This window comes from Peromyscus californicus, unplaced genomic scaffold (assembly GCF_007827085.1).
Source record: "Peromyscus californicus insignis strain IS unplaced genomic scaffold, ASM782708v3 Scaffold_4__1_contigs__length_199733344, whole genome shotgun sequence".
In the NCBI taxonomy this organism is placed as follows: domain Eukaryota; kingdom Metazoa; phylum Chordata; class Mammalia; order Rodentia; family Cricetidae; genus Peromyscus; species Peromyscus californicus.
Window position 1 is genome coordinate 32,665,710 of NW_026294562.1, and position 25,907 is coordinate 32,691,616.

The following is a 25,907-nucleotide window of genomic DNA, read 5'->3' on the forward strand; positions in this document are numbered from 1 at the left end:
GAAATTCAGGGTTGCCAGGTTGGTGGTGTAGGTCTTTAACCCCAGTATGTGGCAGGCAGAGATGGCGCTCTCTGAGTTCCAGGTCTGCATAGGGAGTTCCAGGTCAGCCAAGGCTACATAGCCATAGCCTTGATTCAAAAAGCACACACACACACACACACACACACACACACACACACACACACACACACACACACAGAAATTCAAGGTCACAAGGTGAGATACAGCAAGTTTTTTTAGCTCTCAAATTTTTCTATTTTCTCTTTAATCAGCAAGAAGTAGCTGAACTCTAACATCTATAGGGATAGGTAGCAGCTATCCACCCCCTCCACCTCCAGCTTCTTGGCTCTCATCCAGGATAGGAGGAACATATTCAACAGCTACCAAATCAGAGCGGAGCAGCAGAGAACTCCAAGGAAGGAGAACAGTGAGTCTCACATGCTGGGAAAATCTCAAGCTCTGGTAGAGCAGCAGCCTGTCTTATAGATTTCTCCTGCCAGAAGTGCACTCTAACTCATGATCCCAGCACCCCATTCTGTGCTCCACTAACCAGAGATAACACCACTGCCTGGAGATGGATGCCCAGCTCTCTTGTGGTGCTGTCTTCTAGAAAGCACATTAGTGTTTCCATGTTTGACAAGGAGGCCAGCAGATGTAGATTGAGAATGTGTGCCAGATGGCTGTCCTCAGCTTTTTTTTCTGTGTAGTGAAACTTGTCCTGTCCTGGCTTTTCAGATAAAACAGTGTGTACTCTCCAGAGCTCCATCGTCACTTCAGAGGGAAATACTCATTTGGGGAGCTTTTGGTGGCTGGAATGATCATTCTTACTTAATGTCAGAAACAGTGGCATATCAGACCAGCACTTTAGTAAGTCAGGAAGGCTTGTTGACATCATTTTTGAAGGTGTTAATAAAATACAATCCTGTAAAATTTAAACAGATTTAAACCATTAATATATTTTTCATTTTGAAAAATCCAAGCTCTACCAACTGAGAACAAGAAATCTGTAAGTAAAACACTCATGCCTTTGCAGCACTCTGAGCAAACCAGTGTTATAATTTGCTCTACATCCTTCTGGGATTTTTTAATAATGTAGATGTATGCACATGAACACTGACATTGTTGTTAGGGAATGTTGGCATTCAGACCCACCCCTTGGGAACCCACGCAGCATCCTGACCATGTCATCCCCTTTAAGAGAAAACTCCCCCCCGTTTCTTTCTATTCCCATGAGGTATGCACCTCCATTCTTCATTCCCCCTCTCTCTCCCTTCCTCTCTCCCTCCCTTCCCTGCTCTCTTCCCCCAATAAAACTTTCCACGTGGATGCCATGTTCCCTTGACCGCTGCCGCCGCCGTGGCGTGTCTCCTTGGCTCAAACTCACCAAGGCCTCTTGAGCGCCATTTCACAACAATTATTTCCTTAAAAATGTGATAATATTTTGTAACTGTTTCCTTCTTTAGAATATATATATTTAAATCATGCCTTAATATATATCAAGATATAATTTAAATGTCCTATAGTTCACCAACTTAAATGGTAAAATTCAGTGGCTTTCTTTTTAGGTGTTTCTACATGGCTGTGTACCACTATCATAGTTCTGGAGCATTTTAAGGAAAGGTTTATTTATGTGTGTGTACTCATTCATGCCTGTGAATGTGTGTGCATTCTCTGTGCAGGCACCCAAAAAGGTCCAAAGAGGTCATAGGATCCCTTGGAGCTGGAGTTCCAGGTGTTTGGGGGCCCCTTGACATGGGTGTTGGGAACTGAACTCTTGTCCTCATGAGCAGCAAAACTCTAACCACTGAGCAATCTCTCCAGCTCCTAGAACATTTCTCCTCACTCCTGAAAGAATCCCCGTGCTCATCCATTTCCTCTGTGCCGCCAGCCACGTGTGGGTATGTTGAACAGAGCTTTCTGATTAACCTTGTATTGTGTTGTCTCCTTTCATTTCAGGCCCTGAAAACCCTTGGTTGGTCCAGGCTTATGTTTCAGCAGCCAAACACCCTTTTGCTTCTGTGGTGGCTCAGGAGGTTTTTCAGAGTGGAATCATTCCTTCCGATACTGACTTCCGAATCTACAGGGATTTTGGAAACATTCCAGGTATTCTGTCAGCGGTCCCAGGCTGTTGTGTCAAAAGCAGACTTTACTTCTTGAACATTGGAGTAGCTTCTGAGAGGACACTGTATGTGAAAGCTTTATCTTCTGACTCACCAGAGTAGAGTTCTTGATGCTCTCTTTCAAAAACCCATAGTAACGGAAATGCTACCTGTAGGCTGGTGTGTACCACGGTGTGGGAGATGGAGAGAACGGGTTAGCACTTCATCCCCAGAGATGCCAAGGATCCTCAGGGTCTTGGACTCCCACCCTGTTGTCTTACCTTTCCAACTCCTTTGGTGACTTATATAGTTTATTTGAACTGTAAATCTTGCTCTTAACTGCCTGAATTCTATTCCCCAAACTTTCTTCCCTAATGTGTGACTTAAAATGCTTCTTTAATTATTATGTTTTAAATTATAGACCATAGTTACAGATTTTGTAAGAACAGAAAAGGGTTTATGACATCATGAATATGACAGACATTTAACCTCCTGCTTTGCCATTTGGTCTTTTAGAATTTAATATGTTAAACAGGCCTAACACAAGTCTGATCTTTAAAGTAAGATGACTTTTTCCATTGTTTGTCTTAGGAATAGACTTAGCTTTTATTGAAAACGGATACATATATCACACCAAGTACGACACAGCGGACAGAATTCTCATAGATTCCATTCAGAGAGCAGGTTGGTATTAACAGGTTTGACTTTTGACATACAGTGATGGAATAGCTAGAAAGTACATTCTATAGCCTGTGTGGTTGAATGAGTTAGATTTGGAGTTGGGAAGATTAGGGCTTGAATTTTAGTCTTTACTGTCTGACTTAGCAATTAAAAACTTAGAAAGTCACTGTGATTACTCAGAAAGGAGTGACTCAGGGCTGTGGCAAGGATGCTGCTTGACCGTGAGGGTTTGAAAGGGGTGGTTCCAGGTCTGTAGGGTTGTTGAGTAGTAAAGAATGTAGCTGAAGTGAGAGCTGTGAATTGGAGGTAGTATTGGGACATGGGTTTGTTGCACCAGCCGAGAGTAGAGAATGGTAACAGGGGCCCATGCCAGGGTGCACAGAGGACAGATGAGGTACTTACCCAGCGCAGTGTTCCGGTTCTTCCCAGAGATCTAGAGGCGTTAGGGAGGCAAACCTGAGCCTGAAAGAGTTGATAGGGGATTTGGCCTGTGGAGAGAAGATGATCTTTTAAGAGCACAGCATGGGGAAGGAAGAAATGGGGGTGGGGCGTGGGTGTGGAAGACTCTCGGACTAGAATGAAATATTTTCAGAAGTAGAAGATAAGGTTGAAGGAAATGGGGGAAGGAAATTATAGATGACTTAAAAAACGATCAAGGATTCAGTGGTAGGGTGCTGCCTAACATGTGCGAGGCCCTGGATTCCAACCCTGGCATAAAACAAAGAATGGTTGATGAGCTAGCTCAGCAGATCCAGGCACCTGCTGTCCAACCTGACAAGCTGAGTTTGATCCCTGGGACTCACGTGGTGGAAGAGGAGAACCAGCTTGGGAAAGTGTCCCTCTGACCTCTAGATATGTGCAGGGGGTGCAGCACCCCAATAAATAAGAGTGTGATTCCAAAGTTTTTAAATTCAGAAATAAGCTAAAGGAATAGGAATCCTTGCAGGTCTGAGTCTATAAGTGAACTCATTAAGGTGATTTTAGGTGTTATAGGTCTGGCAATATAGTATGGGGCAGAGGGTGAGGAGTTCGCATTCTGACGGTCATTTCAGCGGATAAGAAGAGCCTTGACCGGTGTTGACAGAAGATGAAGATAGGAACAATGGAAGGGGTGCTGGGGGAGAGGGAGGGAGGGAGAGGGAGAGAGACGGGGAGGGGGAGAGGGAGAGAGAGGGAGGGGGAGGGAGAGGGAGGGAGGGAGAGGGAGAGAGAGATAGAACCTTCCCCTCTTCGTGGACATAGTTCTGTCAATCTGGACAGGCTCTTTTTTAGCTAGGTCCTATCATTATTACTTACTGTGTAGCCCAACTGCTTAGTACTTGTCAGCTTCCGGCCTCTGCTTCTAGATGCTGGGATCACAGGCATACATGACCACACCTGGCTCACCTTTTAAGGTTTTAAATTTTTAATTTTTTTGTTGTTATTGTTTTGAGGTAGGATTTCTCTATGTAGGCCAGGCTGGCCTGGACGTTGTCATCTCTGCGCTCTGACTACATGTGCTTTTTACGGTTATTGTTCTGGTTTGTCACCCTGAAGTCCTGGGGACCAAACCCAGGCCTTGTGCATGCATTTTAGGAAAGCACCGTTTCACTGGTCCCAGAACCACCTCTCCAGCCCTTTTTAGAAAAAACTGGTTTTGGCTTATTTTTGTTTAAGAGAAGGTCTTGTTGTGTAGCTCAGGCTAGCTTTGAACTTGCTGTGTGACCTAGGCTGGCCTTGAATTCACAATCATTCTGCCTTTGCCTCCCCTTCCTAATACTTCTTTTTTTTTGTTGGTTTTTCAAGACAGGGTTTCTCTGTAGTTTTGCACCTTTCCTGGAACTCACTTTGCAGACCAGGCTGGCCTCGAACTCACAGAGATCCTCCTGCCTCTGCCTCCCGAGTGCTGGGATTAAAGGTGTGCTCCACCACCGCCCGGCCCTAATACTTCTTAACATGCTTTAACAACTTGTTCTGTGCTGACCAGCTTCTCAAGAGGCTTTTTTCTATCACACCCCTGAATTCTGGCCTTTAGAACTGGGTCTCCCGAGGCTACAGTGTATCCCCCAAGCAAGGCCTGAGCAGAGCTTTGGCATTGTTCACTCATCTTAGGGAATAGCTCTAACAGAGGGCCAGGGCTGAGCTTCTAAGTGGAGAGGAAGAAGAGCAGGAGCAGGGCCTTACCTAGGAAATTTGGTAAGAAACGGGGAGAGCAGTGCATGGTAGGAAGGGTGCCTGCTCACATTCTTCCCAGGCACTTGTATTTCCGATTGTGCCTGATCTATTTTTGCTTTACATGGCTGTATGCAAGTCACCATCCACTCGTTTACTAGACCTTCTTATCTTTGTTACTAAAAGGTGACAACATTTTAGCAGTTCTTAAACACCTAGCTACATCCGACATGCTGGCATCTTCGTCTGAGTATCGGCATGGAAACATGGTCTTCTTTGATGTGTTTGGCCTGCTTGTCATCGCGTACCCTTCTCGTGTTGGCGCAATAATAAACTACATGGTAGTCATGGCTGTTGTTCTGTACCTGGGGACAAAACTGCTGCAGCCCAGACACAGGAGTAAGTATTTCCTTCTAAGGTGTGGAGACTGGAACGGGGTGGGATTTGCTGGAGAGATTTCAGCTATTGTTTTTGTTTCTTCCCAAGAAGCACAGCATCTTAGGGAATAGTGCTTGATTTATATTTTTAAAAATTCCTAGATGAGTATTGAATTGGTATGCTCATAATACTTTCAGGGTTGGTGAAGTCAACCATTTTTATTCACTCACCCTGAAACGGGTAAAATTAGCTGATTTGTCTGCCTTAGCCAAACTAATGAAAGGCAGAGCCAAATAAGGCCAAAGACCTGTTACACGGTGCAATACCCATGCCGTGCAGGGGTCTGTGGGTAGATACCCTGTGCCATGCGGGGATCTGTGGGTAGATACGCCGTGCCATGCGGGGATCTGTGGGTAGATAACCCTGTGCCGTGTGGGGATCTGTGGGTAGATACCCTGTGCCATGCGGGGATCTGTGGGTAGATACCCTGTGCCATGTGAGGATCTATGGGTAGATACCCTGTGCCATGCGGGGAATCTGTGGGTAGATAACCCTGTGCCGTGTGGGGATCTGTGGGTAGATATCCTGTGCCGTGTGGGGATCTGTGGGTAGATAACACTGTATTCCTTGGCCTGTCTGTCACCCATGACTCTCACAGTTGTTAGTCTTTTGTTATATAAATTACTAGTAATACTGAAACAGAACTTCAATATTGTAAACGATACAAAAAGAGGTGTTCATGTGTATCTCTCAGGAAAAATTAGAAACTGTTAGAATGTTTTCCCTACTTATTAGTAATAAATTTTAATATTTCTTGAAATTCAGTAATATTTTATACTATTTTCAACTCTATAACCCATGTTAAAAGTAAAATTTCATACAACCAAAAAGAAATAAAAGGTTTGTAGAAGTTCCCTTTTTATTTTTTAAACATATTTATGTATTTTGTGGATGTGGGTGTGGGCACAGGCACAAGTATGGAAATCAGGGCAGCTTGTGGGAATTGACTCTCTCCTTCCACCATGTGGGTCCTAGGGGTCACACTAAGGTGGCCTGCTGAGCTATCCTGCTGGCCCTGTAGATTGAATGTTAGTGAAAGGTCCCGGTAAGTCCGCTACAGGCCATCATCACAGTCCAAAAGATGGATGCATTGCTTCTGGCTAAACTGTTCCCTTCTGCCTGAATCATTTCTGCTCAAAATGTTTCAGAGTCTAAATTGTTGTATGTTATTCAAGGTAAGTTTTTAGCAATTTAAATAATTCTCTATCGCCAGTTTTTTTCCCTGTCATTGTTTTCCAATGTTAGCATCTTTTAAAACATTTTTCCATTTACTCATCTATTTGTGTAAGTGCATGTGGGGGTGGTAGTGTCCATGGAGTATATGTCAGTGCACAGCTTGTGGGCTTCAGTTCTGTGGGGTCAGGGAATTGCACGCAGGCTGCTCAGCTTGTGTGGCCAGTGTACGTACCTGCCGAACCATCCTGCCAGCCCTGTTCTGCTTACTGTCTTTTAGCAAGAGTTTATGTGGAACTTTGCCTTTTAAAAATCCTTGCTAATATTTGGATAAACAAAGCATCCCCAAAACGATGATTTCCTCCTCTTTCCCTGGTAAGGAGGCTGTCAGAATCGCTCTTGTGAGTTAATATCCTTGGACTCTCAGTGTTCCTTGATTGGCTTCCTTTACTCTTATCCCATTCTTGGGTTTGACAGTTCTCTACACCAGGACATTTCAATGTTTTCACTTACAGTAGTGAATGTTTTGTTTTCCTGTTCGCCCCTTTAGCACGGGCTGGTTGTGGAATTGAGTTGATGGAGCTGGTGACATTAGCTCTGTTTTCCCTTGCTTAGATGCTGACTACACGCGAGACTTCCTGTGCGGACTTGCCATCACCTTCGTTAGCTGGTTCACCAGCCTTGTCACCGTTCTCATCATAGCAGTGTTCGTCTCCCTCATCGGACAGTCTCTCTCGTGGTACAACCACTTTTATGTGGCTGTTTGCCTGTATGGAACTGCAACCGTGGCCAAAATCATACTCATACACACCCTTGCAAAACGATTTTATTATGTGGTAAGTGGTGTGTGTTTGTTTTCTTTTTGCTGCTTTCAAGAATAGAAGACAAAGAAGTGAAATTTATTGTGCCTGGTCTTTTAGAACTATTAGAAATTGTTCAGCATGGTTATAGAAAATGCTGCCATGGTGTTAATTTCCTGGCGTTTTCTTATTCTGAGAATTGGGATGCAGAATTCAAGTGAATTACAAAGCTGTGTTTTCCGCAGTGTTTAGAGTGGTGTGATGGTGAGGCTTGTGTGGCTCTCTGCATCCGCTGTTGTTTCTGTAACTGTGTTTCCATTCACCAACCCATACTGGTCCACTCAGTTACCCATGTGTGACTATCACTGTTCTCTTCTGGACTGTAAGGCTGATGTTGGTGGCATGGCTGAAGTCTGCTGCATCGCCTGTACTTAGGCCATTGTGTACTTAGGCACAACTTGACACAGCGAGCACTTCCCTAAAAGAACAATGCATTTAAAATTTTCTCAGTGGTTTTCCTTGCTTTTTGAGATTATATCATTTTCCCCTTCCCTTTCTACCTTCTAATCCCTCCCATATACCCCTTCCTTCTCTTTCAAATTCATGGCCTCTATTTTCATTGGTTGTTGTTACGTGCATGTAAGTATATCTTCATAATATATCCTTTTGTTTAGTCTATGTACTGTTAATCACATATGTTTTTATAGAGTTGGCCATTACTATTGGATAGCTAATTGTGCTCTTCCCTAAAAGACTATTTTTCTCCCAACATTCCTCAGTGCCTATCATTCTCTGTGTAGGGTTGAGGCCTCGTGGGCTTCCCCATCTACTTTACCACGTCTACTGTTATTGTCACTGTGCGGCTCATGTTTAGACAGTCACGTTGGTGAGACTATGTATGTAGCTTCTGACATTACTGGAGACATAGCCTCAGTATGGCTCTTACAGAGTACAAGAGTACAAGGCTCTTACAGTCTTTGTGCCCCCACTTCTGAAATGTTCCCTGAGCCTTTGGGTCTAGAGTTGTTTGTAGTTGTATCCACTGGGACTGGGCTCCACAACTTTACATTTGGATTGGTTGTGATTTTCTCTAATGGTCTCCATCTGTTGCAAAGTTTCTTTGCGGTAGGGTGAGGACTACACTTATATGTGGGTATAAGGACATTTAGAATGTAGTTAAGGATTATGCTGGTTTGATTAAAAACAGTGGTTGTAGGTCTCCAAGATCCATGACTTCACCAGCCCTGGGTAGTTGGGTAGGTTTCCAGTACCAGGCGTGATTTCTCTCTGAGTAGGTCTGAGTCCAATTAGAGCTTGGTTGCCACCAAGCTCTGTGTGTCACTGCTGTGCCCTGAGGGCTTCCAGTGATCCATGCTGGTCATTGTGCTGGGTAGGCAGGACTGTTGCTGCTTCCCTCCTTTGGAAGGAAGAAGGGAGAAGGTGCTCAGGGAGAAAGAAGGCTTTCAGGTCAGTGGAACTGGAAGCTGGACGCTGGACGCTTACAGGCCTATGGGTTCTGTGTCTGTACATGGTGTCTTGAGCAATATAGGGACTTCCACCTGTGCGGGGCAACCAAGGGCAACAACAATAGTCTGTAATGTTTTGGGCAGCTCTGACCAAAAACTCAAAAGAGGGCTTCTTAAGCCTGGTGTTAACGGTTTTTGTTAGATGGTCTTTGGCTCTTGGAGGGAGCACTGTCAGCCTATATGAAAATTTTCATTAAACTATATATGTATATTTTATATACAAGGTAGATAGTTGTAGCTAGAGTTTTCCTGCCTGGCCCACAGTCAGGGCAAATCTCTCTCACCTGCCAGTCCCACAGCCTCTCAGACCCGACCAAGTAAACACAGAGACTTATATTGGTTACAAACTATATGGCCGTGGCAGGCTTCTTGCTAACTGTTCTTACAGCTTAAATTAATCCATTTCCATTAATCTATACCTTGCCACGTGGCTCGTGGCTTACCAGCATCTTCACATGCTGTTTGTCATCATGGCGGCTGGCAGTGTCTCTCTGACTCAGCCTTCCACTTCCCAGCTCTATTCTCCTCCTTGTCCCGCCTATACTTCCTGCCTGGCCACTGGCCAATCAGTGATTTATTTATTGACCAATCAGCAACACACTCGACATACAGACCATCCCACAGCAGATAGTAGTTTGTAGTATGATTCCATAAAATTTTTTCAGACATCCTTACTGTTATTTTACCCTCCTCCTCCTCCTCCTCCTCCTCTATTTATCTCCCTCCCTGTCCCCAACTAGAGTCCCCCCCCTTTCCATTTCCCTGGTCAGATAACTTGTACCCTGCTATTCCCCTTTCCATTGCTGCTCTGCCCTCACCCGACACGTCCCAGCAGTGGTCCCTTTTTACTTTGGTCGTTTCTGGAGTTACATAGCATTTATACTCATGTCTGAAGATATAAGTTTTGGCAAAGTATGGTCTTAGTATCAAGGTTAATGACACATTATTAGAGCTGGGTGGTAGTGGCACATGCCTTTAATCCCAGCACTTAGGAGGCAGAGGCAGGTGGATCTCTGAGTTCGAGGCCAGCCTGGTCTATGGAGTGAGTTCCAGGACAGCCAAGGCTACACAGAGAAACCTTGTCTAGACCCCTGCCCCCCAAAAAAGCACCAACAAAACAAAACAAAACAAAATCCTCATTATTAGGAATGGGAAGAGAAATACAGTTTTCTATAATTCATACTGAGTTTTAGAGAATATTCTCATATTGTTATGATTTCAATTGTGTAAAACTGTTTGGCAAAAGTTAGGGATTATGGTTATGAAATAATAGGCCAAAAATGAACTACAGTGAGAAAGTAATAGTTTAATTTTCTAATGTAACTGAAGGGGGACATCTTAGCTCTTTGTTTTCAGGACAGTCCATGGATACCTGTAACATGAATCTTAAATGGCCTTATTAATAAAAACACACTTGGGAGCCAGATATTGGGGTGAATGCTAAAAGATCAGAGAGACAGAATAAGCCCCAGCCAACCTTACCTCTCCAGTTCCTCAGCTGATCTTGTTTCCTTGGACTGAAAGCTTCTGAGTCCTCACCCGAATGGATTTCAGCTGAACTGCTGCTAAAAGCCTCAAAGCTTAAAACTTCTCATGCCTTATATACTTTTCTGCTTCCTGCCATTACTTCCTGGGATTAAAGGCATGTGTCTTTTCCAAGCAAGACATGAGATCTCAAGTTCTGGGAGGTGTGTGTTACCATGCCTGGCTGTTTCCAGTGTGGCCTTGCACTCACAGAGATCTGATGGATCTCTGCCTCTGGAATGCTAGCATTAAAGGCGTGTGCTACCACTGCCTAACCTCTATGTTTAATGTAAAGGCTGTTCTGTTCTCTGACCCCCAGTTCTCAGGCCTGAGCTGGGGACTACAAGGCCACAGGCAAGTGGCTTTTTCGAGAATTCGTACCATGAACGTTGGATGCCAAATGTAACACGAATCTTAAACGGTCTTATTAATAAAAACAAACCTGATAGCCAGGTATTGGGGTAAATTCTGAAAGATCAGAGAGACAGAACAAACCACAGCCAACTTCAGACACCCCTTCAAGTCCCCAGTTTGTCAGTTTGTCCTGACATGGATTAGGATGGATGCATGAAGATTATCATCCAGCATCCTCTTACATCCTCTTTGTTATCTGTCATTTAATGTGAAATGATGTTATGATGCCCCATTGAAGAAAGATTCTTTGACGTGAGCCATCTACTATGGCTCAGACCATACTTTTCTCAGAATGGGTTCAGTTTCCCAAAGAGTCACACTGAGACTGAGGATCACATGCCTGTTCTCAGCATGGTTCTCTATGTGAATCAAAATGTGGTTGGATGTTGTTGATTGCATAGTTGTGGGATGGAAATGCTGAGTAAATTCCACTTACTCGCACTGATTTCAGTGGTGTGATCGTATACACGGTGCTGAAGGCACAGTGGAAGAACGATGTGCTCAGTTTTCATTTCTCAGGGAAGCATTTGCTTTGATAGTACTAGAGATTGAACCCAGGGCTTTGTACATGCTTGTAGATGTATCCAACCTTCTTATTAAATAAGAAACACAGAACCAATGCAAAGAAGAAAGCCAAGAGGTCAGAGCTAAGAGCTAAAACCTTACCCTTCCTCCTGCGGTGGTCCTACCTCTCCGAACCAGAGCTACCCCTGTGTTAAAGTCTTTATATAGAGTTCCTGTCCTGCCTTCTCATTGGTTGTAAACCCAACCACATGACCGCCTCCTCATGGCCTGTCTGTATAGGCCTCCAGGTTTTCCATGATTGGTATTAAGATTAAAGGCATGTGTATCCAATAATAGCTGTATCCCTGAACACACAGAGACTTACCCAACTCTGCCTACCAAGTGCTGGAATTACAAGCGTACGCTACCACTGCCCTGCTTTCCTATGGCTTGCTAATAGCTCTGACCCCCGGGCAACTTTATTTGTTAACATACAAATAACATTTTAATACAAATAAAATATCACCATATTTCCCCTTTTCTATTTTAATAAAAAGGAAAAAAAAGAAAAAGCTTATAACTAATATAAGAAAAACTATATACAAAAGTACAATAACTATATACAATATATACAAGTAATAAATACCTAAACAATGTCTAGTCCATTTGTATTTGACAAATTCAGAGAAAATAATTTCATTATCTATCCTATTTTGGTAAGTCCAAAATGTATCCTAATTAATCTTCAACTATAACTAACTAACCTTCAACTATAACTAACTAATCTTCAACTCCCTCAGAGACCCAAGAAGGAAATAATATTAGCTAACAAAAATAAAAACAGGAAGTGCATGCAAGCAACTTCCAAAAAATTTGTGAGTTGACAGAAACAGCCAGCTGTCTGGACAGTCACCTGAGGTTTCTCCGCAGTGCTGGGGCATCATCTTCAGCCTATAGGCTTAGCATATCTGACAGACTCATTTGTGAAGTAGGATGTACACAAGGTCAACAGTTCAACCTCACATTGAGTGAGAGTAGTCCATGTACCAGAAACACCTGAATTCCACTAGTGTCATGTCATGATTCAGGATTTTAAATTCTGGAAATTGTTGATGGTTTTTTAATTCAGCTGTCCATTCTTCTTGGCTGTGTATATATGGCTTCATCTCAGCATCCCATTCTTCTCCATATCCCTCTATCAAATGCCAGTCTACTATTGAGAGGCATGAGCTTAGTTACTTTTCAAGAATAACTGTTTCAGCTGCTGTTCCATTGCACATCAGAGGCCATCGGCCCACTGCCTGTTCAGCTGCCTTCGAAGAAAAGGGCACTGTACCTTTTCCGAATTGCGAAGGCCACTTCAGGGATGGTGCCATATTGTCCTGGCCTCTGAAGATGCCTTTTGATAAAGCAATAACCACACTTGTTTTGGCAAGAATCAGTAGTCCTTTGTTTCATGTCCTGTCTGTTCATTTTGTCCTGTTGATTCGAGGATACTTTGTTGTCCAGTGGCTAACTTTTGCCACAATGAAAGCTAACTCCATATACAGTTTCTTCAATGCCCATATTTTCTCTGAAGTAGATTGGTACTGCCAGGAGCCGACATGTCTCATAGTCATAACAAAAAAGAAAAATTTTCTAAGCTATTAAAACATTTTAAATGCCATATTCTGTAGATCTCTGAAGGGTTTGAAGATAACCTGTCTATCTAAAATGTATCTACTCAATCTTGAAAACATACCTAATATAACTACAAGTTCTATTATAATGTCTAACTACTAACTTTCATTTCTTTATATCCTAATAGTTGGTAATAACATTCAAGGATCAGAAAATTGCATTACATTGTTAGATGAACGGTACAATTAAAAATATATATATAACATTTTCTAACAATTTCAATATATATAATTTGTATACAATATAAAACAATCCAATCCAATGTATTTACATTTTTCTTTTCTTTCTTTCTTTCTTTCTTTTTTTTTAATAAGAACCTTAAATCTAATCTCCTTTGCTTAGCCTTTTTCCTAACCCTTGACAACAACTTGTAACCAACCCCCCCTAATCAATGAAAATTATCCCAGACCCAAAACCCATTAAAAGACCAAAAAAACCAACCGCCCCACACCACCTCTTTGGGAATGTGGGCGTCGTATTCTTGAAATTGCTTCCTTCTGGGTATGGGCGAAGGTATCTTTATCCTAAAAGAAAAATTTTAGGTTAATTGTCAAATTCTAGGGAAGGTACATATATCCTTCGTTATCCAGTCTGTGTATAATGCCAAAATTCAGGGTTTATCTCAAATCCTTATTCAAGTAGTCTTTGAGACTGGATCATCTCAGCTAGCTCTCTCAAAATTGCTCTGAGCACTTTGTAGTTCAAAGCTGATCTGTAGATGATGTTTGTCAGCTTAGTGATGTCATTATTGTCCACGTGGAATTGTTGTTGTTGTGGGGCCCCATCTTCTTCCTGGAGACTTCAGTTGATGTTAGGCCTAACCGTGATTTCCTGCAAAAAACTGATAAGAGACTTGAAAACAAAGACTATATATGCGACTTTTTAGAATTAGTTAGTACTCTATGTGACCATTTATATCTTAACAAAGTTTAAAATGTATATATATCTATATATATTGATCTTGTAAATTTTGATATAAAATTCATACTTTAAGAAAAGTTTAAAGAATCAGAATAGAATCAAAGAGTTGAGATTCGTAATAGAATAGTCCCTTAATTAATTTGGCTTTTCTCCTGTCCCATAGCAGAAGATGGCTCTTTTCTTCTGGCATGATACAGGGAGTTTGCATTTTCCTCTTAACAACATGCTTGAGTTTAAAGAAGGAGAGAGCCATTCTCCAACTCCAAAGTCAGCTTTAAATTTTAATTGAACTGGGACTATTAGAAGTTAAATAGTGTTAAATCTTTAAAGAAAAGCAGAAACAAACATTTAGGAAGATATAAAATTTTTTTAGATAACATACCCATACGCCATTTCACTCTGTTTCTTAGGATAGATGATTTGACCCTTTTCTTCAGTTGTCTCATTTGTCCAGTGTTCTTCAAATTCCTTAACCTTCATTCTCCTAAAAGACAAAAACAAAAACCTTTCCCCAAGGTTTTTTTGGGGATGTTCCTTTTTGACAAGTTATCTGATTAAATGAAAAGGCATGTGTTACTGGTGTAAGTTAGTTTAAATTGGATGTTTATGATAGTTGATGAACTATCACCTCCTCTAATTAAGAGGTCTCTCTTGTTCAAATCGAACCTTTATCAATTTTGATGGTACCCACAGCTTATCTTCTCCTGTAGAAATAAAAGCAAAACCTCGTCCCCAATGTAACACATATCCTGGTTTCCATTCTGAGGTCAGCACATCCTTAAAGTATATAGGTTGATTTAATTCTGTAGTTTTTTCTATTATCCAATGTCTCTCTGCAGCTGTTGTTCCTTTCTCATTGGCATTGAGAAAATTCAAAGTTAATAGAGCATTATGTAGTCTATTTCTGGGGGTTTTCGTTACTCCTTTTTGTTTATTTAGCATATCCTTTAGGGTTCTGTTTGATCTTTCTATAACTGCTTGACCTGTAGGATTATGTGGTATACCTGTAACATGGTTTATATTATAATAAGCAAAAAACTGTTTCATTTTAACAGAGACATATGATGGAGCATTATCAGTTTTGATTTGTGCAGGTATACCCATAATGGCCATAACTTCTAGCAAATGAGTGATTACAGAATCAGCTTTTTCAGAACTCAAAGCAGTTGCCCATTGAAATCCTGAATAAGTATCGATAGTGTGGTGTGCATATTTCAGTTTTCCAAATTCTGCAAAGTGAAACACGTCCATCTGCCAGATTTCATTCCTCTGAGTACACTTTGGGTTGCATCCTGCTGGTAATGGTGTTTGATTGTAGAAGGAACAAGTAGGACATTTCTTTACTATTTCTTTGGCTTGTTGCCAGGTTATGGAAAAATCCTTTTTTAAACCTTTACTATTGACATGATGTTTTTTATGAAATTCTGAGGCCTCCAGCACATTTCCTATCAATAATTTATCAATCTCATCATTGCCTTGTGCTAGAGGGCCTGGCAGACCAGTATGGGATCGGATGTGAGTTATATATAAAGGATGACTCCTTTTTCTGATTGTATCTTGTAATTGAATAAATAATGAAGTTAATTCTGAAGCATCGTGGATAAATTCTGCAGTCTCAATATGTAATACTACTCTTTCAGCATACTGAGAGTCAGTTACTATATTGAGAGGTTCTGAAAAATCCATTAATACCAACAGAATAGCATACATTTCTGATTTTTGAACTGAATTGTAAGGACTTTGAACCATTTTACTTAAATTTTCTGATTTGTAACCTGCCTTTCCTTGTTTGTTGGCATCTGTATAAAATGTACAAACTCCAGATATGAGTTTTTTCCTCACAATTCGAGGCAAGATCCAATCAGCTCTCTTTATAAGATCAATTCTATTTCTTTTGGGATATTTGCTGTTAATTTCTCCCAAAAAATTACTACAAGCTTTTTGCCAAGCTTCATTTTCTATCCATAATTTTTCAATGTCCTCCTTAGTTAAAGGTACGACAATTTCTGCTGGGTCTATTCCTGCTAATTGACGAAGTCTCAATTTTCCTTTCCAAATCAAGTCAGAGATTTTTTCCACATAAGTGTTTTTTTTTTTTTTTTTTTTGGTTTTTCGAGGCAGGGTTTCTCTGTAGCTTTGCGCCTTTCCTGGGACTCACTTGGTAGCCCAGGCTGGCCTCGAACTCGCAGAGATCCGCCTGCCTCTGCCTCCCGAGTGCTGGGATTAAAGGCGTGAGCCACCACCCGCCCGGCTAAGTTTTTAATTTTTTATTTGGTTTATTTGGTAAAAATATCCATTCCAATATAATATCTTCCCTTTGCATTAATATTCCTGTTGGGGAATGCCTAGAAGGTAAAATAACCAAAATGCAATCCAGCTTTGGATCAATACGATCTACGTGCCCTTCATGTACTTTCTTTTCTACCAAGGCCAATTCTTTCTCAGCTTCAGGTGATAATTCTCTTGGACTATTTAAGTCCTTATCACCTTCTAAGGTTTTAAACAAATTATTCAGTTCATCATTTTTTACCCCAACAATAGTTCTTAGATGAGAAATGTCTCCAAATAATCTTTGAAAGTCATTAAGAGTCTGTAGTCGATCTCTCCTAATTTGCACTTTTTGAGGTCTAATTTTTTGAAGTTCTATTTTATATCCTAAATAATTAATTTATTTAGATTCCTAATAGAATCTCCTTTTTGTACCTTTTCTGAAGCAATTTGTAATCCCCAGCAAGGCAAAATTTTCTTTACTTTTTCAAACATTCTTTCTAAAGTATCTGCATTTGAATCAGCTAATAAAATGTCATCCATATAATGATAAATTATAGATTTAGGAAATTTTTTACGTACCACTTCTAATGGCCGTTTTACAAAATATTGGCACAAAGTTGGGCTATTCAGCATTCCCTGTGGGAGAACCCTCCATTGAAATCTTTTAACTGGTTGAGAATTATTATAAGTAGGCACTGTGAAAGCAAATCTTTCTCTGTCTTTTTCTTGTAAGGGTATTGAAAAGAAACAGTCTTTTAAATCAATAACTATGAGAGGCCATCCTTTTGGTAACAGAGTAGGCAAAGGAATTCCAGATTGTAAAGAGCCCATTGGCTGAATTACTTTGTTAATTGCTCTAAGGTCTGTTACCATTCTCCATTTACCAGATTTTTTTTTTTATAACAAATACAGGAGAATTCCAAGGGCTGGTTGATTCTTCAATATGATGAGCATTTAACTGTTCTTCCACCAGCTCTTGTAAAGCCTGGAGTTTCTCTGTTGTTAAAGGCCATTGCTGAACCCATACAGGCTTGTCTGTTGACCATTTTAAAGGTAGAGCTGTTAGTGTTTTTGGAAGATTATCAGTTGTTGTGCCCTGTTCTTGTATGACATGGATGGCTGGTGAGCACTCATTAGAATAATATCTTTTAATATTTCTCTCAGAAACATGTACTAATTTATGATTTGTTTCTGAGATTGGAGGGATATTAATCTGAGTATTCCATTGTTGTAACAAGTCTCGACCCCACAGGTTCATAGCTATGTTAGCCATATATGGTTTTAATTTTGCTTTCTGTCCTTCTGGACCTATACATTCAAGCCATCTTACACTTTGTTTCACTCTAGATAATGTCCCAATTCCTAAGAGTTGAATGTTTACCTCCTGAAGAGGCCAAGTTGGATGCCAAAATTCTGGTGCAATTATGGTAATGTCAGCACCTGTGTCTACCAGACCAGACAACAAAACACCATTTATTTTTATTGTTAGTTTTGGTCTTTGTTCATTAATAGAAGTTTGCCAAAAAATTTTCTTTATGTTTTTTTCCTGTATTTCCTATTTTCTCTGTTTCATCATCTCGACTAACGTGATTTATTCCAATAGACATTTGGTTATTTAGTTGCTTTGAGTAGGGGTTTCCTCTACAACTGCAGGAAAGGTTTGAACTGGATTTACTGTGGGGGCCTGCCTGAGGCCCCTCTGGGAGTTTCCCGAAGCTCGAGGCAGAGGGTTACCCTGTCTGTCCCTTGTTGATCTACATTCGTTGGTCCAGTGTTTTCCCTTACCACACCTTCTGCATACTCCAGAAGGAAGGGGCATTCTGTTGCCAGTGTTCCTTGAATAAACATTATTTCTAGGAATGACCTGTTTACAATCCCTTTTCAAATGTCCTTGCTTTCCACATCCAAAACATCTAACATTGCTCAAACCTTTTGAAATTGCTTTTCCTACCCACATATCATCATGGTCATAAGCCTCTACATTAACTGTATCTCTAATCCAATCTTCCAAAGGTGCAGATCTTGCCTTTAACGGCCTAATTATTCTTTTGCATGCTGCATTTGCATTCTCAAAGGCTAAAGATTCAATTATTATCTGACTAGCCTGTGAATTCGGGACCATTTTTTGTACTGCTGAAGTCAATCTTGGTAAGAAATCTGTGAAAGATTCTTTGGGGCCCTGTATAACCTTTGTAAATGACTCAGTTTTTTTTCCTGGTTCTTCAACTCTGTCCCATGCATTCAAAGCTGCCGTTTTACATAGAAGTAGGGTTTGGACATCATATGAACATTGTGTTTGTACTGAAGCATATTGGCCTTCGCCAATAAGCTGATCCTGGCAGACTTGTATTCCGCTATCCCTCCATTGTCTTTCTATATTTTTAGCCTCATTACTGAACCACATTTTCCACTGGAGATTTTGTCCGGGTTCAAGAACAGCCTGTGCCAATTCCCGCCAGTCCTTTGGTAGAATCCTATTACAAGTTGACCAGGTGTTTAACATTTGCTTTACATATGGGGAGTGCATGCCATAAGATGCTATTGCCTCCTTAAATCTTTGTAAGTCTAACATTTCAACTGGAACCCAAGTATTTTGTTCATTCTCTTCATCAGGTAGCTGCTGTACGGCTACTGGATAAATTAAGGGTGATTGTGTGAAAACTGGCTTTCTTTCTGTAACCTTACGATCCAATTTTGAAACAACTTCACTATTTATTTCTTCTGTCTGAATTTGAATTTCTCTATAATTCATTTTTACCGGTTTAACAAGTTTTTCTAAGACTGTTATCCTGGCACTTAAGTTGACGATCTTTTTAAATAGTAAAATGAGGATAAGAAAAGTAATAAACTGAATAATTCGATCAATATTAATCTTTTCATATAGTTGTTCCATTGTCAGAGTGCCTAAAATTTCAAACAAAGCCCAATTTTCTTCCAATGTACACATAAAGCCCATTTTTTTTTTTAATGTAGAAAAAAATTCTCTTTTAAATAGATATGTTAATTGACTTACCAAGTCTGGGTAGAACAGTAGAATCCCAGGGAATTTCACAGCCACCTGGTGTTCGAGGTGTGAATCCAGCGAGAGAGAGAGAGAGAGAGAGAGAGAGAGAGAGAGAGAGAGAGAGAGAGAGAGAGAGAGAGAGAAAGCGAGAAAGCGTAGCCGCTTGAGCCGAGTCAAGCCTTGGCTTTACAGGCAGGGGCCCTGTTCGGCAGGGCAGGCCTGAGTTGTTTGTAGCAGTTGCAAGTAGCTCCAGCGGCGGGTCAGTCAGGCCTGGGCCCAAGCTAGGCAGCCGGGTCGCCCAGGCTGGAAACCGGACCTGCCGCCAAGCTAAGCCAAGCCAAGCGGTTTTTAATGAATTCTTGTCACGTTGGGCGCCAAATGTAGATGTATCCAACCTTCTTATTAAATAAGAAACACAGAACCAATGCAAAGAAGAAAGCCAAGAGGTCAGAGCCAAGAGCCAAAACCTTACCCTTCCTCCTGCGGTGGTCCTACCTCTCCGAACCAGAGCTACCCCTGTGTTAAAGTCTTTATATAGAGTTCCTGTCCTGCCTTCTCATTGGTTGTAAACCCAACCACATGACCGCCTCCTCACGGCCTGTCTGTATAGGCCTCCAGGTTTTCCATGATTGGTATTAAGATTAAAGGCATGTGTATCCAATAATGGCTGTATCCCTGAACACACAGAGACTTACCCAGCTCTGCCTACCAAGTGCTGGAATTACAAGTGTACGCTACCACTGCCCTGCTTTCCTATGGCTTGCTAATAGCTCTGACCCCCGGGCAACTTTATTTATTAACATACAAATAACATTTTAATACAAATAAAATATCACCATACATGCTTGAGCAAGTGCTCTGCACTAATCTATATCCTTGGCCCCCTTTTTATTATTTTTTGGTGTATATTTATGTACGTGTGTTCGTGTATGTATATGTGTGGTGAGCATACACATATGTGCAGGTCAGGACAACCTCAAGTGTTCCTCTTCAGCCATCATCTGTTTTTGTGCTTCACACAGAAGCTTTTAGTTTATTTGTCCTCTCCTTAGAAATGCAGACTCTCTACTCCGTCTGCTTTCTGCCAGCACCAGCCAGGCCTTTGCAGTCCCTATCCTCATTCTGTCCTGTGCTCCTTTCGCTGTTCTCTAGAGCTTTCTCTGGAGGTCTCATAAGGGCCATGCCTTTTTCTTGCAAGTCTGTGTTTAGGCTCATTCTTCTTTGCATATTCCAAACACTCATAAATCATATCAAAGTCAGTTTGTCTTGCCACCACCAAAATGGGTTCTGTATCCAAATCCAGAATATCATCTGGTGTGGCTTTGTACATTTTGTCTAGCGTTCCCCAAATTTCTGCCTTTGGTACTTTGTCTTCCCAGGGTGAAGGGCATCAGTGATCATTTATTTCTTCTGTGGTAGCTTAGTCAGGAGCTCCCCTGTCTGGATTGTTGCTGCGTCATTCTTGATGCCTGCAGGCCTGGACCAGTCAAGGGGAAAGGAGCACCTTGCTGTTTTGGTACTGGGCCTCTCACTGGCCTGGGGCTTGCTTAATAGGGCTAGGTTGGCTGGCTGATTCTCAGGGACCTACCTGCATTTCTCCCCAAGCTGGGATTACCAGCGAGTACCACTGTACCAAGCTCATTTATGTGGGCTCTAGGGTTGGAATACAGGTCCCCATCCTTGCATATGAAGCACTTTACTATCTCCCAAGCCCCACTTTTTTGCTTTTACATTTGAGACAGGGTCTCACTGAATTTCCTCAGATTGGCCCTGAACTCACACTCTCTCCCAGGTAGGTCTTGAACGTGTGCTCCTCTGCCTCAGCTTTTTGAGTAGCGTGCCTTATTGTTTTAGAGACTCTTAGCTGAGTGCTCCATGAGAATGTAATATCTTTCTTTGCAATCAGCTGCATTTGGTAAGATGTAAGAACTACAGTGATTCTTGTTTTTGTGCATGTGAAGTAGAGTGCTTTGAGAATGCAGGGGCAAGAGACATGGGTTTTGCATTGAGTGAGCCTTTATTGATGAAGATGGGGACATTTGAATGGGGTTTTAGAAGCATAAGTGTCTGGTAGAGAACAGGCTGGTGATCAGTCAAAAGTGGGAATGTGCAAGACACATTTGGGCCATAGTCAGAAAAAGTCTAGTGTGGTGAAGACAAGGGAATAAAAACCATAGCACACGGAAAGTGGGTCAGGGTGAAACTGGAGCGTGGCCCTAAGAATCAGTTAGGCCACCATTAACCTATTCTTCGCAGGATAGAGTCGAGTAGTTCCGTGATTTAGTAAGAAAACTGTGGCAACTGTATTGGAAAAGGACAAGCATGAGGGAGGGATGAACAGAGGTGTGGATGAAAACAGATCGAAGACTGTTGTTTCATTTCTTCAGCTTTGGCATTTCCTGTAAAACATGCTAAATAACTTCAGTGTTCCTTACTAAGCTCTTTGAGTACATTCGGTTTCAGACTGAATTACTGCTGCTATTACTATTTTGAGGCAAGAGTCTGTGTTCCCAGATTGGGTAAGAATCTTGCTCTGTAGCCTACCCAGGCTTCAAACTTCAGGGTGGTTGACTTAGCCTCTGGAGTGCTGGGACCACAGGTGTGCATCGCCCATCTAGCCTTCAGGTTGAATTCTTAGGATTGTTTTCCTTTAAGACCACGCCTCTTCACACTGGGTTGGACATCTAAGTATTTAACAACTCAAACCTGTTTGTCAGTGAACTTTAAAGTGCCGTCCCTAAAGACAGAAATGAGATGATAGAAAAAGAAGCTTATAGACCAGCCATTCCCTCTTTGGTATCTGTGCATTGTAGTTATAATTTAAGGTTTGCATTTCTGGAATCACTTTGGCATAAGTTAAAATGTTTGACCTTCCAGAGGCAGCTTTCTGGTGCTCTTGGACTCCATGTCTCTAAAAGGAACTTCAGATGTGTAAGAAAGTATCCAGAGTAGAGAAGGTGGCGGAGTAGCAATAGGAAAGACAGGAAAATCAAGCCACACGTCCACTGTGGCCATCGCTGGGAAGGGGAGGTGGCTTGGTATGTGTTCTGTGATGCTGCAGCAGCTGGTAATGTCCTGCATGAACCACTAGATTGCTTGAAACAGTGTTTGGAAGTTGCAGAAACAGAAAAAGCACATGGGATGGCTGTTTTTAGGAATCTTTTTATTGGGGGGCGTTTCCAAGCCTTATGATAGAAGAGCAGTGTGGCCCCTGCCTTCTTGTCTTGTCCAACTGCCTCGTCCTGTGCAGCGGCTGCAATCAGTCACATCTGGCAGGAATAGCAATGTGAGTGCTCCCTTCAAGATCCGTTTGAAGGGTGGACCCTGCTGAAAATAAGATGCATTTGGCTTGAAGACATTGTAATCAAAGATCTCTATGAATGACTGAACAAGACTGCATTTGTCTTTCTTTCAGAATGTCAGCAACCAGTATCTGGGAGAAGTGTTCTTTGACACCGCATTGTCTGTGCACTGTGCCTTTCTTGTTGCTCTCACTTACCAAGGATTTTGCTCTGCATTCATGAGTGCTGTCTGGGTAGCATTTCCGTTGCTCACAAAGCTTTGTGTGTACAAGGACTTCAACAAGCACGGTAGGGTAATTTTGGTTTTTGATTAAAAACTGTGTTAAAAATGCAGGGCTCCAGCCGGGCGGTGGTGGCGCACGCCTTTAATCCCAGCACTCGGGAGGCAGAGCCAGGCGGATCTCTGTGAGTTCGAGGCCAGACTGGTCTCCAAAGCGAGTTCCAGGAAAGGCGCAAAGCTACACAGAGAAACCCTGTCTCGAAAAACCAAAAAAAAAAAAAAAAAAAAAAAAAAGCAGGGCTCCTAGAGATTATTTATTTAACCAATTGGCTTTCCAAAATATTTAAATTTTCATGCCATGCAAATATTTCTCTTATACTGTATACCCCATCCCATTCTCATGTTTCTGAACACATGCTATTATATTACTTTAATATTATTTGTATTTTATTCTCCCTGATGAAAATGTCTAATTGCACTAGATCACATCTGACTCAGTTTCTGTCAGATGCCAAAGCAGATGAACACTGAAAATGAGCCCTGCATCTTATAGAATCTTATACGTTTGTTTTCTTTCTTTTCCCAGGTGCCCAAGGAAGATTTGTTGCTCTTTACCTTTTGGGGATGTTTATCCCATATCTTTATGGACTGTATCTCATCTGGGCTGTATTTGAGATGTTTACTCCTATCCTTGGAAGAAGTGGTTCAGAAATACCCCCGGATGTTGTACTAGCCTCCATTTTGGCTGTCTGTGTGATGATTCTTTCCTCCTATTTTGTAAGGAAAAATGGGTTTTGTTTATTTTATTTTTTATATATGTGATAACTTTAGCTATACTGGATTCTGTGAAATTATGTTGCTTTACTTTATTAAGAAAAAATTAAACAAAAGATATGATCAGTGTCTATGGGTTCAGTATGCTAAGAAAATGTAGGACATGGTGATGCACACTTTAATCCTAGCACTCAGGAGGTAGAAACAACAGGATCTGAGAGTTCCAGACAAGCCAGAGCTGCATGGTGAGACCCTGTTTTATTGTTACAGTTTTAAGGTTTAAAATATATATATTGCCTTCCTAGCGATCAGGATCCCCTCTTTCACTTTCTCTTCCTTCCTCCCCCCTGGAGACAGGTTCTCACTCTGGTTTCGAATTCTGTAGCCCAAGCTGGCCTTGACTTTGTGGTCTTCCTTCTGCTTCAGCCTCCCAAGTGCTGGAAGCCATCATATCTAGTTCCCAAATCCTCTTTTCAGGTAGCCCTCCATCCTCAAAGATATGAATGTGTGGAATATATACCAAGTATGGATTGTGAGGTGTTCTGTTTCTGAACTTTTAGAATAGTCCCTAGGAGCATGTTTTGAAGAAGGTAGTTAAGAGGCCAATGTTAATGCCCAGTAGTTTCAGTAATATTTGTGTGTGTGCCATTGAGGCATTTTTATTGTCATTTTACTACTTCATTGATGTCAAGCCACACTTCATGAACTTCGCCTCTTGGAGTGGCACCCAAACATACTTTTGTCTGTCTGTCTCTGTGAGTATGCTGCCCAGGGACGGAGTCGTACCTTTGCTTGTCAGGGCTTCTTTTCTCGTGGGACTCTTTAAAGGAAAGAGAGATGGTGAATTAGTATGGACCAGAACTCTCAGGCAAAATTCTTTTGGCATGATTCTGAAGCTGATGCTGAGCCTCTCCAGAGAAAGCAGCTCTCTGTTTTGTGCTTTTCAGTTCAAATTCCTAAGGAGTACTTACTGATTATCTATAGGTATACCTTGAGGTCCGAGGGTAGGGAACCAAGTGGAGACAGGGATTGGAGCTCTTACAGCTTAGTTGTTCATGGACAGGATAGTGAGGGTTTTCATATCACTGCAGTAAAGGTGGTTCCTGTGGAAACTGGATTCTGAAGACCCGGGGAGGTAAGGGGAATACCACAGTCATAGTCCACATCAGCCTCAGGAATTTCTTCAGCTACCAGGAAAGCTCCACATACATTAAAAAGTAATTCTTATGCATACCACTTGCTATTGGCTATATTTTACTAAAAGAAAGCTGGCATCCCAACTGTCTGCCTTGAAGATAAGATTAAAGGCTGGGGCTGCAGCGCACTGATAGAGTGCCTGCCTGCCTCACATGCATGAGGCCCTAGGCTCAGTTCCCCAGTACTGAAATGGCCCTTCTTCCCGACAAACAACAAAACCTACAAGGTAATGATTAGCTCTTGCTGGCATTTACAGAGGTGGATGGAATCCTAATGTTTGCTGTTTACTTCTTCTAGTTTTATTATTAACCCTTCCACCCTGTCTTTGTTAAGTGTTCTTGCTTTTCTTATCACTGTGGCAAAATACCTGATAAAAATAACTTAAGAAGGGAAAAAATTATTTTGGCTCATGGTTCCTGCAGGTACTGTCCATCATAGTGGGAAAGGCATGTGGTGCTTCTGTGGTGGAAGCCTGTGGCATGGCAGGTCTAGGTGAGACTGTGACAAGAAACTGGGGACAACAGACCTGAGACCCACTCTGTCCACTTAGACCTTGCCTCCTTAATTGCTACAGTTTCCCCAAATAGCACCTACCAGCTAGGGGCTAAGTGTTCAAACACATAAACCTGAAGGAAACATTTCCTATTCAAACCATACTAATAGATAGGTTTGCTGTGTGAGGATTACAGGAGATAGAGACCTGGGCACAGAGAAACGTAACTGTAATCCCAGCACTTGGGAGGCTGAGGCAGGAAGATCATGAGTTTGAAGCCAACCTCAACTACATATTGCTACCCTGTCCTAAAAAACAAACAATACAACCATAAAGGAGAGAGTAGAGTTCTGTCCTCTGTAAATGGGAGTCTGAAGGCAGCTATGTTATGAATCAGCTTTTCGTTGTACATATCCTATTAGAGCAGAGGTTCTCCATCTTCCTAATGCTGTGACCCAGTTCCTCATGTGGTGACCCCAACCATAAGATTATTCTGTTACTACTTCATACCTGTAATTTTGCTACTGTTATGAATCATAATGCAAATACCTGTGTTTTCTGATTGGTCTAAGGTGACCCCTGTGAATGGGTTGTTTGACCCCCAGGTTGAGAATCACTCAATTCTTTGGTGCCTACAAAGGTGATTCAGGTACAGGATATTTGAATTCTATTCCATGATCATATACAAGTGAGAATAATGAACCTGTGAAACTGGAGATTAGGAAAGTCCCCAAA

The 25,907-nt window shown here is 41.6% G+C and overlaps 1 protein-coding gene across 5 annotated transcripts in view; it reads left to right on the forward strand.

Moving 5' to 3' along the window:
* Positions 1 to 25,907, forward strand: part of Ermp1 (endoplasmic reticulum metallopeptidase 1) — a 63,804-nt gene that overhangs the window by 12,264 nt on the left and 25,633 nt on the right. For all 5 annotated transcript variants that reach the window (XR_008213139.1, XM_052713733.1, XM_052713734.1 and 2 more), the window contains exons 5-10: positions 1,957 to 2,103; positions 2,691 to 2,783; positions 5,118 to 5,330; positions 7,158 to 7,378; positions 22,602 to 22,776; positions 23,295 to 23,485. Coding sequence is in view for 4 of the 5 variants with exons in the window: in XM_052713733.1 (XP_052569693.1) it covers positions 1,957 to 2,103; positions 2,691 to 2,783; positions 5,118 to 5,330; positions 7,158 to 7,378; positions 22,602 to 22,776; positions 23,295 to 23,485 (1,040 nt within the window). In the remaining variant the exon portion in view is untranslated. The remainder of the gene's footprint in view (positions 1 to 1,956; positions 2,104 to 2,690; positions 2,784 to 5,117; positions 5,331 to 7,157; positions 7,379 to 22,601; positions 22,777 to 23,294; positions 23,486 to 25,907) is intronic.